Here is a 20,429-nt window from a genome sequence, read left to right as displayed (position 1 = left end):
TTACTTCAACAAATGGTGGTGGGAAAACTGTATAGCCATATGCAAAAAGAATGAAGGTGGACCCCTCTCTCACACCATATACAAAAATAAGTCAAAATGGATCAAAGATCTAAGCATAAAAATCAACACTGAAAAACTCCTGGGAGAAAACATGGGACGGTATCTTCAGAACCTATGTTAGGCAATTCTTTACACCAAATGCCTGAGCAACAAAAGAAAAAATAAGTAAGACTGCATCAAATTAAAAACTTTTATGGGAAACGGACTTGGCCCAGTGGCTCCCCATAAGGAGAGCCGCCCAACGCAAAAGAATGTGCAGCCTGCCTAAGAATGGTGCCACCCACATGGAGAGCTGACAAAACAAGATGACGCAACAAAAAGAAACACAGATTCCCATGCCGCTGACAACAACAGAAGCAGACAAAGAAGAAAGACACAGCCAATTCGGGATGGGGGGGTGGGGGGGGGTGGGGGGGTGGAGGAGAGAAACAAATAAATAAATAAATCTTTTTAAAAACCACAACTTTTGTGCATCAAAGGACTTCATTATGAAAATAAAAAGACAACCTATAAAATGGGAAAAAATATTTGGAAATCACATATCTAATAAGGGTTTAAATATTCAGAATATATAAAGAAATTCTACAACTCAACAACAAAAAGACAACCCTATTTAAAAACGGACAAAAGATGTGAACAGGCATTTCTCCAAAGATGATGTACAAAGGCCAAAAACACATGAAAACATATTCAACATCATTTGCTGTTAAAGAAATGCAAACCAAAACCACAGTGAGATAACATTTCACACCCACAGAATGGCTACTATTGGGAAAAAAAACACAGAAAATAAAGTATTGGAGAGAATGTGGGAAAAAAAGGAACACTTGTACATTGCCAGCAAGAATTTATTTATTTACTTTTTTAAAAGATTTATTTATTTTTATTTATTTCTCTCCCCTTCCCCCCCACCCCAGTTGTCTACTCTCTGTGTCCATTCGCTGTGTGTTCTTCTGTGACCGCTTCTATCCTTATCAGCGGCATCGGGAATCTGTGTTTCTTTTTGTTGTGTCAGTTCTCTGTGTGTGCGGGGCCATGCCTGGGCAGGCTGCACTTTCTTTTGAGCTGGGTGGCTCTCCTTATGGGACGCACTCCTTGCGCATGGGGCTCCCCTACATGGGGGACCCCCTGCTTGGCAAGGCATGGCACTCCTTGTGTGCATCAGCACTGCGCATGCGCCAGCTCCACAAGAGTCAAGGAGGCCCAGGGTTTGAACTGCAGACCTCCCATGTGGTAGGTGGCCCCCCTATCCATTGGGACAAGTCCGCTTCCCACCAGCAGGAATTTAAAATGGTGCCGGCACTGTGGAAAACTGGAGGTTCCTCAGAAAGTACAGAATTACTACATGACCTAACAATCATGCTTCAAGGTAAATACCCAAAATAAATTGAAAGCAGGGACTTTAACGGATATTTGCACCCCAATGTTTTAGCAGGATTATTCAAAATTGCCAAAAGATGGAAGCAACTCAGGTATTCATTAACACATGAATGGTTTAAAAAATTCCATAAAAAGGAATTCGTTTCCAATATATGAGACAACATGGATGAACCCTGAAGATATCATATTGAGTGAAGTGAGCTGGCCCTAAATGGACAGACATTAAATGATCTTACTGATAGGAAATAATTAGAATAAGCAAATTCATAGAGTCAAAACTGGAATATGAATTAACAGGGGCTGGGGTGGGAGTTAATACCTAATTGGTACAGAGTTTCTGCTTGAGGCGATGGAAAAATTTTGGTAATGGATGATGGTGATGATTGTGCAACACTGTGAATGCAATTAACACCACTGAATTGCACATTTGAATTTGGTTAAGAGAGGAAATTTGGGGCTGTATATATGTTAATAGAATAAATATTTAAAAATAGGGCTATACAACACCAACAGTGAACCCTAATGTGAACTATGGATTATAATTAACAGTACAATTATAATAATATTCTTTCATTAATTATAACAAAGGTACCACACCAATGCAAGGGTTAATAATAGGAAGGATATATGGGAGCTCTGTAATTTCTGCACGGTTTTTCTTTAAACCTACAACTTCTCTAACTAAAAATATATTATTTTAAAAACACAAACCAGGAGAACAACTCCTCTCATCTGCATTTTCAGGTCTCACCCTAAGTCTTGTTCACGTGGACATACACTAACATCATTTAAAGCCCCCTCTCAACCACTGTGAATGAAACAAACCCATTTTGGGGGGCATTAAAGTTTATTACACCAGCTACAGGCTCCTCCTTCCCTTTCTCTCTGCATTCTCATCATCACAGGACACAATGCCCTCTTCAGCAAAAACCTCCAAATTATACTGATCAAGACACCAGGTTAAAAAAAAAAAAAAAAGACCCACTATGTGTTGTTGACATACTACAAAACTAACAATCCTTAAAAAATGAAAGCACTCCACTGTTCTGTCGTATGTCAACCATAATTACATGCTCAAAGATCAGGGAGGTGTTTGGGAGAAACCACCCAAGGAGAATTATTAAAAAGAGCAAGACAAGTGAAAGAAAATCGTTCAACCCTCATCAGATTAGTTGTGCACTAAAGTGATCGGCTCGGTTGCTGAGCGTAGTAGGCAGCCTCTAGGATGGCCCCCAATGAGCCCCGATCCCCTTGTTTTCAAGTCCTAGTGTAATCTCCTCTCCTTGAGTGTGGGCTGGACATGATGCCTCACTTCTAAGAAACAGAATTAGGCAGAAGTGATAGGATATCACTTCAAGATTACCTTACAAAATGACTGTGGCTTCTGTCTTGCTCACACAGTCTAGGGAAAGCAGCTGCCAGGCTGTGATCTGCCCCAGGGAGAGGTCCACATGGCAAGGAGCTGAGGGAGGCCTAGACCAACCGCCAGCAAGACTTGAAGCCCTGAGGCCTGCCAACAGCCCCGTGAGTGAGCTTGGATGTAGATCCCTTCCACAGAGCACCTGCTGAGATCTTGATTGCAACTTTGCCATAACCCATAGGCATCCTGCTAAGCCATGCCCAGATTGCTGACCCATAGAAACTGCAAGATAACAAATGCTTGTTATCTTAAGCCACTAAATTTGGGATAACCTGTTATGCAGCAATAGGGAACCAATATAACAATGTTTAAAATGGGATACATTTATACGTTTTTGTGTGACGATAAAATAAAGTTGGTGATATAAGGTGCTAACACCACTTTCAAAGACGTATGAAAATTAGATTAATTCTGCTATGAGGTTGACAAGCCAAGGGGAAAATTCATTCTTTCAAATGCTTAAATCCTGAAATAAAGTCCTAAAAAGAGAACTTTTCTTTTCTTGGATATCTATAGACCTCCCCAAGTATACTATTTAACCTTGTGAATACATATTGCAAGATGGAAAGAGCAATGCCAAATATGATCTTAGAAAGTAAGGCTAGCTCATACATGTTTTATCTCCTCTCCGAGAATTACAGGCAACTAGAAGAAAAGGGCCTGATCTTATTCATCTCTTTATTGACACTAGTAAATACTGGTTGAATGAACTGATAAAAGGTTGCAGTGAAAAGACCTATATTTAAAAATAAAAATATTGTTTTTCAAGAGCAATAGTACATCATGTCGCTTAACTATCTATCCCTGTTATCTAAGCAACCATCAGGAGAGACTGGGAGACCCAAGTCTTGTATTAACTGACTCAGCACATAGTGACACCCTTAGCTGCCAGAGAAGAATCCCAAACCTTATCTCTCTTCCTCAAGATTCATCTTGGCACAGCTGACCAGTTAGAACTACGGTGCCTAAAAACACAACCTGCAGGGTCCTATAGCCACAAAATCCTCTAATCCCCACAGCCAAAATTGAGGCAAGGCTTCTCTTTGCTTAAAGAGTGGAAAGAAAAAACTTGGCAGAAACTAGCCTTTAAAAATTAAGGCAAAAAACTTTTAAGGCAATTGAGATATCTTGATATTCTGACATGCTGAGAATGTTTTCACTCCACTGCTTCTAGAGGTCATTTAAGGAATTCTGGGGGTCAAAAGTGATTTGAACACCTGCTTAGCTGTCTATTGAATTACTGATCTAGGAACATCAAAAATGTGGTGTGAGAAACAGGGCCTATCCTATGAAGGAGAGAAAAGAAAAAAAGCAAAAACAGAGTCTGGTTGATAATTTTTAAAAGACACTTCCATTTATGTGATCTGTACATTTTGCATTAGAAAAATATCTTCAGCCTTTTTATAGAACCTTCTTTTTGTCTGTCCAGATAGGGAGGGATGCAAATTTCACAACCTAAGGCACTGCTGGTGAGCACATATATTCAGCCCCCAGGAGCAATTAGACTATTATGACTATTTCACCTAAGGCATAGAGAATTCAATTATTTTCTGTATTTATAAACCATCTACACTAAATTTCGGCTTAATCTGTGAGGAGAATACTACAGCCATGTTTTCATATGAATCCTAGTAATCTCTTATACACTGTGGGAATAACCGAAAGCAAAAGAATGTAATGGCCCAGTGGGCTTTCTCTGTTTTGAAGATCCTTCTTCTACGATCCCCCAGTCATTTTGGCTGGGACCCTTTTCCTTTACCTCCTTTTGCTGATGCTTTTTACTTTTTAAAAGAATTTGGTGTTACACGTCTTAGAAGAGTTGGTCTAGAGTCTAGACTAGTCCCCCCGCCCCGACCAACAAAAAAAAAAAGAAGAGACAAAAGAATGAAACAAATTTTCACATTAAGGGTGTTTTGAAGGTTAGCAAATAGCAGAGGCTGTAAAAAAAAATTGGAGGAAAAATGGGTGTATTAAAAATCTGCTTAAATTCAGTATTGTGTACATCCCACAATCAACACCAGATTTCGTGGTTGTTGCATCATGTAAGGGGGGACCCTGGGAAGGTTCTTGAACTTTCTTTGGCAAATTGAGACTGAACTTACAGAATGCAGGCTGCGTCTCTCAATGTCACTGTTCTCCCACCTCATTTTATTTTGTTGGGCTGATGGAAGAGATATCCCCAAAAGGTCCTTTAAGACCAAAATGGGACAGAACAGAATGGGGTTGAAGATGTCCCCTCCATAGTTATTGGAAACATCATACATGGATCAAGAACTTTGAACCTGAACACAAGAAAAGCCTGAGGAGAGATGAAGAACTGGGAATCTTAATTCTATTTAAATGGATGGTTTTCTTAGTTATTGTTTTTCAAACACTACTAGTCTAAGGACTTTATTAGTAGTCTAATAAATTACTTATTAAGGAGTTATTAATAGTTTAGCACCACGGCAGGTTTCAATGGAGCAATAAAGTTAGGATAGGGTCTCTGGCTCAGAAGAACAGAGAGATGAAGCAAGTTTCCCATGATGACACATAGCTACTAACTTGATTATATGAGGCTTCAAGATTAACTGTTCATATTCTACCTAGGAAAAGGAAACACACGTGTGAAACGACTGCTCAACAAGACTGCTCCAAAGGTTCCCACTCACTGCCCTCAGATACAAGTTCAAACTCCTTAAACTGAATGCTAGATTCCCTGAGGTCTGGCCTCAGTCGAACTTATTTCCCACTAAACCCCTGTTCTCTTACCAAACCCAGACCATATCCAGAAGGGATATTTCTTTTCTTCCTATTTGACTTTGCCTTTCCTTCTGCCTTGGATTTTCCCCTCTCCCAACCTCACCCCTCAAAAATCTGACTCCCATGAAAGCCCCAGTTATTTTCAGGGGCCTGCTCCAAAGCTGCTTTTCTCCAGGACAGCCACCCGGCTTCATGCTCACACATGCCTTTTTCTCCCCATCTCAACATCTGGGCCCTGTCCTGGGCTAGATGTGGGCGCAGGTCAGAGGCCAGCTCTTCTTCCACATCCATGCAGCCCCTCCACACTCTGCAACCTGAGCCAGAGAGAATGGTCAGGGCTTTATCTATCTGACTGTCCTGCCCCTTTCTTTGCTTCCCTTTTGAGGTCAACAGGTATCTTTCGTTTTAATTACAATGTGCCAAATCTGATTTTCCAATTGTAATAGTCCAAAGCTTTGCCCTAGAAAGAGATTGCAAGGTGGCAGCCTGTGGTCCACTTCTGGACTTTGAAGGCATGATTTATTTGGTCACAGAGTGTTGTTTCAAAAATCAGATTGAACTGCCAAGTAAAACCACGTAAAAATCTGGATTTCTCTTGAAAAATCGAAAGATCTGGCAATATTGGACAACATTCCTGCATGGCAGTGGTGGGCAGGACCTAAGAAACAACCTTTGAGAGGCCTCACATGGGACATGTGCTCCCTGTTCCCCAAGTATCATATACTCTCCCAGACCTGCTCTCTCCCCTCATTTCACCTGCCTGACCCAGTGGGTATTTAAGCTTGTGCCTCTGCTCTATGGGTCCTTAGTCCCCTAAACAGTCAATGGTAGGCATCATGGAGGAGGCAGCTTTTGAGCACGAACGTAAAGATGGACACACCTGCTATACAGTTTTATCACAGAGTTAAACCTCAGTTGCTATTATCACCCTTTCTTCTCATTGCCCTCCCCATCGTCTAAAACTGCGCGGTTCCTTGACTTGTAAGCATGACAGCACAGAGTCTCTGCCTTCTGCACTCTGGAATCAAGGCAGTTTGAGTTACCATCCAGCCTCTGTCATTTACTCACTGAATTAATTTGGAAATCTGGACGAGTTGCCTAACCTCTCAGATTCCCATTTGCAAACCGGAGATGACACTGGAAACTACTTCATAGTATTGTTGTGAGGAGTGACTAAAAGGTCACATCTAAAGCTGTTAGCACAGCAAATGCTAGTTTTACCAGTTATAGCTTTACTTAGTTTTATTAACATGTTTTAGAGCAGAGTCAGCAAACTTTCCTATAAAGGGCCAGATAGTAAATATTTTAGGCTCTGTGCGTCATGCAGACTCTGACGCAACTACTCAACTCGGTTCTCATAGCATGAAAGTGGCCAGAGACGACATGTAAACAACAACTGGACATGGCTGTGTTCCCATAAAACTTCATTTACCAAAACAGCCAGCTGTCCAAATGGGGTCTATGGGCCATAGTTTGCCAGCCCCTGTTTTTAACCATCTCTACAGCCAAACTATGTAAAGCAGTTCTGAAGCTGCTATCAAAGTGACTGGACAATATCTAGAGTAATAAGTGCCTCTGGTAGGCATGCGTAGCTCTGAGAACCTGTTCACTGGTCTCACCAAACCCAAGCCTAAGCCCACCCCAGAAATCCTTGTATGGGGGATGTTGTTCCCAATTCCAGGTCTTGCCTAGAAAGAGTCTTCACCATGGAATCCCTATAGACCAGGGGTTCTTAACAAGGGGTCCTTAAGCTTGAACTGAAATGTAAAAAAACAACATTATTCTTGTGGGGACATGTTGGCGCAGATGTGATATATTAATAAAATGATACACAGTATAGTGTGGACTCAGTAAGGGGTCTGTGGTTTTCACCTGACCAGCAAAGGTGTCCATGGAACAAAAAAGGTTAAGAACCCCTGCTACAGATATTTGCTCAAATGTTATTTCTTCCACAATGCCTCTCCGGACCTTCCTGAGTAGATCAGGCACTCGTGACAGGTCCCCATATCTTCCCTTCGTCACCCTCTTCTCACCACAAAATCATCCATTTTCTCGGGATAGTTCGATTAATCAGGCATGTGCTTCCCACCTAACAGTAAGCGCCCTGAGCCCGGGGATCTGCCTGGGCTCCCCTCGCCTCTCCGAGCTGCACACAGAAGACCAGAGAGCCATTCAGGCTGAGAGCCTGCTCAGTCCCCTGTGAGGTGTGTGAAAAGCATCATGTGCTAACTATGGGGGCAACAGGATTTAAAGTGCCCTTTTAGCCATTTTATTACACAGGGGCACAGTTATCAGGTATCGGTCAACAGTTGATTCAGCTGCAAGTTCCTAGAAAGCAGGGTAGAAGCTTTCAACAACTACATGTTGAATAAATGAATGAAGGAATAAAGGAAATAGTATTCACAAAGGCTCAATGAGAGAAGAGGTTGGTATTAACGAAAGTCCCAATGTTGAGAGTTCTCAACATATTCTGAAGTCATAAGGGATACAAAGTCACAGATCCTGGCAGAGTCCGAGGGAACCCTAGTTTCAATTCCGGCTCTGAGTTTTACCTACATATGAGTGGGAGCAAGATACTTAACACCCCTTGGCCTCAGTTGCATCATCTATAAAAAACGAAAATGTCAATGTACTATTAGTCTTACAAAGTGCTTATGAGAATTAAAAAAGAATATGCAAATAATGCCTGACACATACTAGCTTCTCAATAAAAAAACTATTGTATCTTCCTTGAACACACTGTGGGGTGAAACTTTTGCAGATGGTTTTGGAAAAGAGAAAGTTGGGGTATCTTTTCCAGGCTGCAAATGCTTAGAGAAGAGGAGGGAAAACACTCAGGAAAACAAAGTAGGACTGTGGTTCTAAGAAGTAGAATTGTGGTTCTAAGAATGGTTTTCCCTCCATTTTGGATAAATCAACTAAGTTGCTGCTTCCTTCTTATTATAGGAGAATAAATAAGCTCTGTGAGAAGAGAAACCTTTGTCTGAGTTTTAGTTTATTCATTATTAGGACCTCCAAGCAGAGAGCAGTGCCTGACACATAATAGGCACTCAATAAACAGTTTTAAATGAACAAAATCATCCAGGAATATCAGGTGGTGGCAGAAATGCCAACACTGTTTGTCTCCAAGAGTGCCACCTTGGCAAAGCTTTTATTAGACCAATATAAAATATCTCCATCAAAGGGCCCTCCTGGCTTCAGGAAATATGAATAAATGAAGGTCTCATTCAGCATGGCCCCTGCCTATCAGGTGGGATGTCTGTGTAATTACTGACCCTTGGTAAGTATCCTGCAATTAGAATAAAGTCCACTTTTAGAGATTTTATAAACGTGATATCCCTCTGTGGCACCTTCCACTGGTACAAGCCACAGCAGTGGAATGGACTTGCCCTGAGCACACCCAAGGGAAATATTCACCTCCTTTCCTCAGAGCATAACCTTAAGAGTGGCTACTTCCCCAAACAGCAGATCACTGGGACAGGGCACTGGGTTCCACCTCTATGTCCATCACTCACTAGCTCTGGGCATGTGCCCAAGGTTTTGGGGGGCCTTAGTTTCTGCATCTATTCAATGAAGGGGGCTGGACTTGTTCTCTTAGATCTATTATATTCCGTGAGTCTATTAAAATGTCCATGGCAAGTAGACACAGGCCTTTTTCTTAGATAACCATAGCAAAAGTCTTCTTGATCATCATCTTTATGAACAACACCAGGGGGCCTCTGGCCAGTCACTTCCAAAACCATGCACACCAGTGCAGACGGCAGAGTCAGGGAGACCAGTTTACCTACGGAGAGGCCAACCTTTCAACCAGGAGAAAGGTCCTTAAAACCTTCTCTGTATCTGAACTTCACCGAGTGTCAGAGGCCTTCTTTCCACATTGCCAATTTCCAACCAGAATCTCGCAAACGTTTGGTATGCACAGAGGAGAAACAATTAAATCTGTCATTTAGGGACGTTTGAGGACTAGGTAATGAGCAAGAATATTTTTATCCTCTGGTACAATATTGGGTTAGTTTGCTTTTTTTTTCAATGGAAACCTGAGCTAAGCTGAAAGCCGATGATGGCAAGCAAAGTTTGGATGAAAGGGAAAACAGAATTCTATCAAAAATGGGTTCCATCGCTGATGTTCCACAGAGAACTAGAGGCAGGCCTACTGACAAGCAGCTGGATGCAAACCTGGACTGCTATCTCTGTAGCGTGCAAGGCTTCCCTTACAGAGGTTAAAAAAAAAAAACCACATACGCAATGTGCCTGCGTGAGTGTGTGTGTATTATGCACACATCTTTAAAACATATTCTTCCCTTAAGAAGAACACAGAATTAGCAAGCTTAAATTATTCGCACTTAGTTCTTTGTCTCCAGTTATGCCGTGTTCTTTTGTGCTGGTAAAACAACATGTGCTTTAATTAGCAAATATCTGTAAATAATTTACTTGCTTTTCAAACGGCAGAACAATGGGGTCAGTTTTCACATACATTTACCAACCATGTATCCTGGGTCTTAAGCCAGACTCTCCCATTGTTCAATAACGACATCAAGCTGTCCAACTCTTAAGGCACTCCTTGGCTGAAGGCAGGGGTAGGAGGCTAGAAAGTTCCAGTAGCAACCATCCACGTTGCAGGACCCCAGAAGGAAGGGCATGAAGCTGTCCGGCACAAGTTAAAACAAACTCTTATGATCTCTAACCCGGCACCTTCCCCAAAGAATGTGGAAGTGTGCCAAGGGCGAAGGGCACTGGAGAAACGGCCATGGGATGCAGGTGCTCCGCTGAACCTCCACTTCCGTTGCCAGACAGCAGGACCCGGAAAATAGAAGGCGCAATGTATGGTGCCTACAAATTGTGGAACCTCGTTTAGGCTCTGCAGGGTTAAAACTGGGCGCCATGCATACAGTGCAAAAAAAGATGTTAAATCAAATGAGAATGACTGCTCCAGGACTGGAGGCACTATTATTTTGAATAAGATGGAAAAGGCCAGAAAAAGCAATTCAAAAACATTTCAATTATGTATTTCCCAGAACTACATCTTTGAGCAACTAATGCAAATGTTACCACCACAATAAAACTTCTTCCCACATAAAAGCATATAAAACAGGTCGAACAGCATATACTTTATATATCATATGCATATTTTGGACTATTAATAAAAAATTCAAAATCTATGTATGCTTTACTCTCCTAAGCAATACAGTAATTATGATTAAGGGACAAGCAGCACAAAAAGAGCCAATTTATCTTACTCGTGCTCAGGAATACTATTGTGTAACTAAGCAACTAAAGACAAAATATGGTCTAATTAATTCACTCCTATGCTTATTTAAAAGACACAATTAGAACATTTTTATTTTCCAGCCTGCACAGTAGCTCAACATGCTTGAGGGTGTAGAAAGCAAAGCCTATTATTCTCAAAGACAAGAGTTTAATGTTTAGTGCCACTGATCAGGCTTGGAACGCAATGAAGGGAGGAGGGCGTGTGTTTCACAGCCCGAGTGTACTCAAGAGTCATGAGAAAGGAAAGGTGGGGGGAAAGATGGGGCCACTAGGTGGACTAGCAACACCTGGCCTCAGCCACAAAGGTGCTACAGAAAATTCACGTAATTAAGCCACCCGTCCTAGTCTGAGGGATAAATGCCAAATATCCATCTTTAATGCTGCTAACAGTGCATCTGATTTTAAAAGCAGAATTAATTTACACAAGGGTGTGCTGGGGATTGATGTCATTAGCATGATTCTGAAGCACCCTTTCAGTAATAATCATCATCTGCATGTTTGAAATGTGTTGTCAATACAGGCGCTTGCAGGCCAGGATGTTAGCGACTCGCTCTGTGGGCAAAGGCTTAGGGTCTAATCTCCAGCAAGCCGTGAGGATCAGAAAGTGGCTTGAAAATTCCATCATTGTGCAAGGGCACAGGAGCAGATTTTTCAAGAAATGCGGGAGTCCATGACCACATCTCTGAGAGGTGAACGAATCCTTAAGCCAACAATCGATAAATTTGTTTTAAATTTCTTTAAAAGCCAAGCCAACTGGGAATCACTAGCTACAATGTTATTCTGAGTAGAAGATGGCAAATATCCAACTACCCTGGCTATAAACAATGACAGGCAAATGCATTTGATTCGAGCAATTATATTCTGGATATTGGTTAAAACTAGACGTTGATAAATGAGCTGGAGTCATGTATCAGTAGATGCCACTATGAACAACGGTATGCTTTATTAATAATTAATAACCAAGTATTTACATGCGTGGACTCTTGTATTTCATAAAAATAACATTTCCTTAGTATGTGCCTGACAGTCTAAATGTCAAGAGAGGTTTTAATTGCTTACAATTTTGACTGGCTATCAAACATGTGGCCTAGTTAAGATCATCAACCTAAAAAATTTGCCAGCTTGCACAAACTGCCAACCAATACTCAAGTGAAGAGAGATGCTTCTTCCCTAAAGTCTAGTCTTTTCATAGGTTCCCCGCCCCAAGTCCAGACTTTTTATGCACTGACCACTAAAGATTCGAAAACTACCCAAAGAAATGGAGGTGGTGGTTCTAACCTGATCATTCAGTCCCAAATATTACCAATTTCCTTGGTGAATGCTCCTAGCAAAACCTTTCACCCATTTTCACAGGCTATGCCTAAGAGTTTTAGAAGAGAAACAAATATGACATGGGCGTGCCTCAGCTGGCCCAAATGTAAATGACTGATTATAGGCCTTCTGTCAGAAAAAAATTGGGCCCAGCTTAAAGAAAGCAGGCTGTGGGTAAGAGAGAACTTTGTCATCCAGTTATTCAATAAATGCTTCCTGAATAGCACTAAATATTGCAGGGGTCTCAGAAGTGAATAAGACACAGCACTCTGCCCCTGAGAACACTGCTGTAATGGGGAGAGAGGGGTGACAAGAAACAGGAAAAGAATGGAGGGGGCACGATCTGTACCTGAAAGAGTAAAGCTGACATTGGACCGTAAGCTCCCCAAGGACAGGGATTCTTGCCTGTCTTGTTCCCTGCTGATTCCTCATTGCCTTGAACAGGTTCTGGCACATAGTAGATATTCTAAAAATATGTTGAGTGAATGAGAGTTCAGAGATGACAACAGTACTGCCTAGTTCGGTAGGACCATGGAAAGCTACAAACAGCGACCACAGGTAATCCCAACTTTAAGGAACCGAGAAGGAATCGGATGACTTTCCTGAATACTGAGGGCAGGGGCCATTCTCCTTCATCACTGTATCCCAGCACCCTGTACACAGTAGGTCTCCAACCAACATCTGGGAAATTGAATAAATTCTCTTTACAAAAACACGCTGATCCTGAGATCACATACTATATTGTCAGCACAGTTTCCCTCACGTTGTTAGGCTGTCTTTCCACTTTTTAAAACATGTGTTGATCTCATCTCCTTACCAAGATTGATAAGCTTCTTGAGAAGAAGGGCCACATCACAGACTGTTTTGCATTCTCATCTACACATAGCAGTGTGAGCACGTGGTTAGTACTTAACAAGTGGCTCTTGATTAAATCAATATTAGCTGAAGTTTCTATTTTAACTATTAAAAAAACTGTATTCATGTGCGTATCGCACATTCTCAATGAGTGATGTTGAAAGAGCTTCACATACGCAAGGCTGGTAAAATATTAATGTTGAATTATTTCTTACATTACTGGATCTTGCCACAAATCCAAGAAATAGAAACATGGATACAGTCCTGTACCTTATTTTAGATTAACCCCATAGGCCAGGAGTCAGCAAACTTTTTCTGTGGAGGGCCAGATAGTAAATATTTTTGGCTTTGCAGGTCACGCAGTCTCTGTTGTAACTACTGAACTCTGCTGTTGTAGCACCAAAGCGGCTACAAATGATAAGTAAAAAAATGAGCAGGGCTGTGCTCCAATAAAACTTTATTTACAAAAACAGATGGTGAATCAGATTTGGCCCTCAAGCCTTAAGTTTACTGACCCCTACCTTCCATGGAATCCAAAAAATTCCTTCCATAGACTTAATTAGTTCTCACTCTACTTCTAAAAGGCCTGCCAGGGCAGAGAGAAAATGTATTTGCTCTCTTATCTTAAGATGATTATGAAAAATAAGTGATGATTATTATAATTGCATCCATCATTCGTTGAACACATATTTATAGGTACTATGCTAGTTTCCAGGCCCTTTTACCAATATTATTCTAATTCTCTCAATAATCCTGCAAGGTAGTGATGAGTAAATCCATTTTACAGATGAAGAAACAGAGGCTCAGAGAAGTCACAGAAATTAACCCAGGCCACTAGGGACACTTAGGAGGTCTCTGAAATCTCTCTAAAATATCAGCTCATGGGTACAGAGCAGAGACTGAGAAACTATCCACCGAAAAGGGCAAGGTCAGTACTTCACCTCCTGGTTTCGAGAATGTGTCTGCCTAACCTGAGATATATTAAAAGACCCTGCCAGCTCAGTAGACAGCATATTCAAGTGGCAAAATGCAAATCCTTAAGAAGTCTTTTATTTGATGGCATAGCTAAACCCAACACATGGAGGAAGGGCAGCCTTATTTGGAGGAGACCTGGATTAGCCCTATGTTCCAGCAACTAACCTGGGTGCCACCTTCTCAAACAGAAAAGTTTTCTTCAAGATAGTCAATGGTAGTGGACTCAAACTTCAACAAGAACAGTAACATTAATATTAATGATAATACTTAAAGTCAAGTAATGTGTGCCAACCTCGACTGTAAGCACTTTACATGAATTAAAATGTATTAACTTTGGAAAAGTTTATCTTCAGTAAGGGTAACCTCAATGAAATTGTGCAATAATTTTAGAAATTTTTCTATTAAAACCATTTACGTGCTCTAAAAAATGTATTAACTCCTGTAATCCTGAAAAAAAATCCTATGAAATAGATACTATATATATATTTTTAAAGATGAGAAAACTGAGGCACAGAGCATTTAGAACTTACTCAAGATCATACAGCTACAGAAAAACTGTTTAAAATGGAGAATGTCCATCCCCACCTCCAGAGATTCTGAGCTCCTCTCATTAGGGCCCTGGAATCTGCATTACAGAACACGTACCCAAGTGATGCTGATGCTAGGTGGTAGCCTAACCACTTTTAGAAACCCTGGATATAAGCTAGATAGAGTCGCATCATCCAGGTATGCTTGACCTTGACCCCCTGACATCATAAGCTTAACAATCCAGAGCCACAATTGCAAACCTTGTAGAACCCAGCTCATGGACCGTGAGGCTGAAATCTAAGCTTACATATCCACCTATTTTAAGAGAGTATACTGCCAATAAATTAAGCACTTGGCAATTTAAAAATGAATGTCATCAGAAGTTACCCAGTAACAGAACCAATTACCCACCTACTTTCCCATTTTCCTCCTCTGAAGAGCTGCTGGCTGAATGAGGCAATTGTGAGCAATTACTGAAGGCACTTACGTCCTTGCATATGGCCCTGCTATTCACTTCCATGGTAACTTAAGATAGGATCATGATTAGGCCCAGTAACCTCTACATAGACATAAAAGTTATTATGATTAGTCCCTGCTTATAAAGTTAAGAATATCTAGAACAAAGGCTATGGAAATCGTTGACTCCTCTATTTATTTAAGCACTTTAAAGTTTATAAAGCACTTTGGCCATTTAATGAATTTTGATCTTCGCAACAATCCACAGGCAGCCTTATATTGTTCCCATTTTGCCACTGAAGAAACTGAGACTTAACAGTGTTTATGGTTGTTCAAGATGAAACAAATAGTAAATTGCAGAATCAAAATGTGAATCATTTTGGAACACTTTTCCTCAACACCACTCTGCCAGCACCAGAAGTAGGTGGAAGCAGCAGTTTATAAGTCAGTATCATAATTATTAAAACTAATAATAAATTGTGAATGACTAATAATAACATTATTAAAACAACTGTTGCCATATACTACTGGCTAGAATTATCAGATCTTTATGGAACTCATAATGGTTCTGCTACCTAAATAGCTGGTGATCTTTGGCAAAGCTGATTGACTAGTCACTGTTCTAAACAGTACATGGGGCTGCTCACCTTAGAACATGCTTCTAGAATAGAATTTGATGCATTCTAGCTCTGGTTTCAAGGGTGGACTTCAATGAGAAGAAAAGTTAAGCAGGTCTAGTTTCTTAAACCACATAACCTCTCTAAGCCTATGTCCCCATCTGTAAAATGGGTCTCTGAAGCCTGCCTTTTCCAGGCCCACATGATTACTGCAAAGATCAATGAGAAAATATTCCCCCCAAAAAGCCCTCTGAAAACCATAGCAAACCACAAAGGGATGTTATTTTCTAATCTCACACAAGTATCATTTTCCTGCTTTTAGAACTGATGTCTTTACATTTCAAGAAATCATTAAAAACAAAACAAAAAACCCCGAATGGGTCTCTGAAACCAAAAAGGCATGCTGGGTCCTGGCTCTCCTTTTGAAATGGATGCTGATGTCAGTTCAATCAAGAAATTATTAACCTCCATTTGGTTACTTAAAATAAACTGTACCGGCTGATTAAATGTACTGAACATTTTCTCCATGTAACAGCGCATATCATCAAGAAACCTTTCTCTTTCAGTAACACATTGAAAATGGCAAGTGCATCATTCAAAACTATTTAAAATCAATAATAAAAATAATTTCAATGTATATAAACAAGTTAATGGAGCAAGTGAAAACAAAGCAAATTTCTTAATGAGAGGGCCCTGTTGCCCCCTCTAGGTGCGGACTCTAAATGCTGATTTCTGTAGACTCTTCTCCCAAGGAGACCGCTGCTGCTTCTCTGCTAATGAATGACTAACTTAGGCCAGGGGGGAAATGACATCATCAGAGTGGAAAACCCATCTGCACTGGGAAACTTTCTACCTGCTTTACATTTGTCATAATTATTTTGCACAATGCAGCTTGCATTTGCATAATTTTGAGGCGTGTCATTATCTCAATTGAAAATTGTTTTAATATGGCTGAATAATTCACAATGACATCAGCCAAAGTCCTAATGAAATATACAAGTATAATCATACAGCTAATTACCAGCCCTGTTAGCATTAAAAAACAAATCATGCATAATATTAGACTATGTATATGCAGCTGAGGATTATAAATAGAGCTATCTCCTTTCCCAAGCCCCCTAGAGTTTACTTTTAAATGGCAAGATTAATTTTCTCAGGTATGGCTCATAGAGCAGTGACGAAATGCACTGATCATTACAATGGTTCGCTTTCAATTCCCCATAATGAAGAGTTTAAAAGAAATCGTGTATTTTAAAATATATCTATTCACTATCAACATCTAATAGATGCAACCTTTGACTAATTAAGCTTTTATTCTTAAGTCAGAGTCCACTATTTAATTACACCAACAGAAGCTAAAACTGGAGCAAGTGGGGTCAACTCGCGGTCTTTAAAAAATATTCCAATTTCAGTTCTCGTCCCCTTCCTCCCCTCCCTCCCCCCCAAAAAATGACCACAAAATATCCCATAAAACACTGAATAATTTCCTCCTGGGTTTAGTCAAAAGTCTATTAGGCACCAGCTCTTTCTGGGTATTTAATCCTTCCCTTTTCCAGATCACAGGCCATGTTGAAGTAATAAATTTGAAAAGCAAATAATAAGAAATCAGGAGGGGGAGGGGCTGGGAGACAGCTGCGCAGGAAAGTTAGGTCGGGGGAGGCGGCTAAGCAAGACCCCGGGAGGGGGAAAGAGCTCAACCTGTTGGTAGGCTGCAGGATTTTTCACAGTATTTCCAAACAACACCACTGTAAACCTGCAGGCGGACGTCGCGAAATATGAACGTTTAAAACCCAAAGCTGACCCGGGAGGGGGAAGGGGGTGGTGCTCCGGGAGGAGGGAGGGGCTTATTTCCGAAAGAGGCAGATTCGAGGACGAACGATTTGACAAACTCCAGTAATTAACCGGCCTAGACCACTGATGGGTAACTCGATCCCGGGGAGAGGGAGTGGACTGGCGATGCCAAAAGTACAATCAACTCCATCAGACCGAGGAATTCTGGAATGCCGGGCAGCTTCGAGCCCCGGAGCTCGAGTTAAACGGAGAACCATTAATTTAACAAAAAGAGCCTGACACCTACCTCGAAAGCTCGAGAGCCTGGCACCGAGCTAGCTGCCCTCAAGAGTCTCCGTTTGATTACCCAGCTCTCGCTTGGGCAGCACAAAGCCTTGCCAGGCGGCCGTGCGCCCTCCCTCCCCGCCGCGCTGGGCACAGCCTCCCCAAAATAGTTCCCCCGGTAGGCACCAGCTGACCAGGGGGGCCCGCAGAACCGCGGTCACACGCGAAACGACAGAGCCGGAGAGGGGCGACAGCCCCGGCTCCCGGTGACAGCGGGCTCACCTCGGGCGTCCTCCCGGGAGCGCGGCGAGCGCCCCCGCGGCCGCCCAGAAACGTGCCGGGGGAGGCTCGGGCCCTCCCCACCCTCCCCGGAGCGCCGTCTGGGCACCGGCACGCCGGGCTGCGGGGCCAGTGGGCGCGCACACACCCCTCCGCCTCCCCTCCCCCGCCTCCCACACCCCCGAGCACGGAGCTGGAAGACGTCCACTTTGCAGGGAGTAACTTAAAACTAGAACATCAAATGGCTTGTTCGGGGGGAGGGGGCGAAAGATAGTTGTTAATGCTTAACGTGTTTGTGCCGGTTACACGACCGCTTTGAAATCCGCCCGGGCAGATCTGCAAGTTATTTGAATGTATTATTCCAGTACCTGTCATTTATCACTTTATTCAACACGTCTTTGCCAACTCAATAGCTTTTGATCTCACTCTGCCTCCATTTCGTAATTTCCGCCCTCTTAAACATATCAAATACTTACTTAAAGAAAAAAAAAAAAGTGAACAATATCGAAACCCACCGAAAGAAATTTCACCGAGCCCGGACCGAGCCAGACACGAAGGTAAATTCTGAAAAGGCAAAAAATATAAAAAGCATATGATGTTCAAGCAGCGGTAGCAGGAGAGCGAATGACCTCTCTCTTCTCTCTCTCCCTCCCTCACAGACACACACACACAGATCCTTGAACAAAACCCTTCTCAAACAAGTTATTTGATCTTGACTAAAATCAGCAGTTGGATCCTCTTTGTAAAGCTGACAGCCAAACTCTGACAATGGCAAAATACTCGAGCCCCAGCTAGTGGCGCTACCCCTTTAAAAAGGAGTCGATCCTGCTCGCCTGCAGAAGTGAATACAGTATTTTCAAGCTTGCCCTGAAATAAGCATTACTAGGTGAAAAAAATAATGAAGAAAAAAGAGAGGGAGAGATAGGTTTACCACCTCGCCATGGTCGCTATTTCTGCCCTGGGGAGTGTCTTCTGGGAGGAAATAAAGTTTAGAGCTGGATAAAAGTTGCCGGCTGGTCCTTTCTTCCCACAACAGCTGGAGCTCCGCTATGCAAATCGGATCCTTTGGCGTACATCTTACAAAGAAAAAGTCGCCAAGGGACAAAATTCTTGGTTTGCCTTCAAGGTGGAATTGAAAAGCCTTGTAGAAAATGTAAGGTCCGTGCAAGCCACACGGTGAGCCGACCCACTGCAGGGGGGGAAAAAAGCACCAAATAAATAATGTAGCCATCAGAGCACATACATCTATTCCCAGACACATTTACACACAGACATCCACTCTTAATATAGGCGAGCCAACAGATGTAACGCTGGGTGGAAAAATAATAGAGCCCACAAATTTTCTACCTCCCTTAAAAAAAAAAAAAACTCCAGCTCTCCCCCCTCCACACACACACACACACCCAACCCCTCCCCACCTCCCCATCTGAGGCGATAAAATTACATTATGTATATATGATCACTGTAGGGATTTTTTTTTTTAAACAATAAAAATAATTTGGAAGGATGCAGAGGGTAAAAGTTTGGTGAAAAGTTTGTGGGGGGTGTGGGTGGGTGCAGAGGTGTGGGTGAGTTGGGGGGTCTGGGGGGTGCTGGGGGGTGCCGGGAGCGGGGAGCGGAGGAGAGCGAAATACCTGGAGTGAGTTGGGCTCCATCTCGACGTTCTGAATTGATTGAACTCAACATTCTCTCCAAACTTGTTGGCTTGAATGGATTGCATCAGGTCCTGGCAGGGAAAAACATTTTCTGCTTTCAGCCGGCGTAATGTCTCAATATAAAACTGAGCTCTTGCCTCCCCTTCGTTACCAAAATGACTGAAAATATGTCCTAATATTTCTCTGACGACTCAATTTTCAGCTCCTGTCAAAACTGTATGGGTTTTCTTCCAAATGTGGGTTGATCAAATTCAGAATCGGGAGAAAGGCTCAGTCCGATCTCGGCGGGAAGCATATGGATCAAGGCAAAAAGCATATAGGAAGACTTGCAAAAATAAAATCTACCCTAAAACTGTGTGGAGATACGATCTCCGTCTTTTCAACCTCTCCTGCTTAGGGGCGCCGTCTGATGAGATTTTTGGAGGAGACAAGTGCTGCCGAGCTCTGCTGTGCATCTGACAGGACCTGCTTGTATATGTCTAATATAAAGAACATTTCCTGCAGAGATTCCGGGGCGCTGCTCCTCTTTCTAATGCTCCTTAGCAGATTTGCTGTTATTAGACATGTAGATTTGTTTGATAGTTAAATTACGCTTCCTCACTGCCATGTTTTCGAGAACTAATCTGTTAAATTATCTTTTGATGCCTATTTACATGAAAGGGAAAAGTGGGTTATCGATTATATAAACATATAAATATTAATGCATTTGTTCGCTTCGCAAAAAAAATACTCAGCGAAAAAAAAAAAAGAACAGAAAGACAAGTGAGCAGTGCACACACATCTCAGGATTTTGCAAACAATATTGAACGGACAGCGACTGCATTTAGG

At 41.9% G+C, this 20,429-nt stretch overlaps 1 protein-coding gene across 6 annotated transcripts in view; it reads right to left on the bottom strand.

Moving 5' to 3' along the window:
- Positions 1–20,226, bottom strand: part of ARID5B (AT-rich interaction domain 5B) — a 184,294-nt gene extending 164,068 nt beyond the window's left edge. For 5 of the 6 annotated variants that reach the window (XM_012526760.3, XM_004462493.4, XM_058298896.1 and 2 more), the window contains exons 1-2: positions 19,581–20,226; positions 18,881–19,135 (exon numbers count right to left, since the gene is read on the bottom strand). In XM_012526760.3, coding sequence (XP_012382214.1) covers positions 18,881–19,135; positions 19,581–19,601 — 276 coding nt within the window. In that variant the 5' untranslated portion in view covers positions 19,602–20,226. Of the gene's footprint in view, positions 1–17,949; positions 18,044–18,880; positions 19,136–19,580 lie in introns of those variants that run through there. The other variant, XM_058298897.2, reaches the window with a different exon arrangement.
- Between the last annotated feature and the right edge of the window lie 203 nt (positions 20,227–20,429).

Source organism: Dasypus novemcinctus, chromosome 6 (genome assembly GCF_030445035.2).
Source record: "Dasypus novemcinctus isolate mDasNov1 chromosome 6, mDasNov1.1.hap2, whole genome shotgun sequence".
Taxonomy (NCBI): domain Eukaryota; kingdom Metazoa; phylum Chordata; class Mammalia; order Cingulata; family Dasypodidae; genus Dasypus; species Dasypus novemcinctus.
The sequence above is the reverse complement of the archived record's forward strand: the minus strand, read 5'-3'. Positions and strand labels throughout refer to the sequence as shown.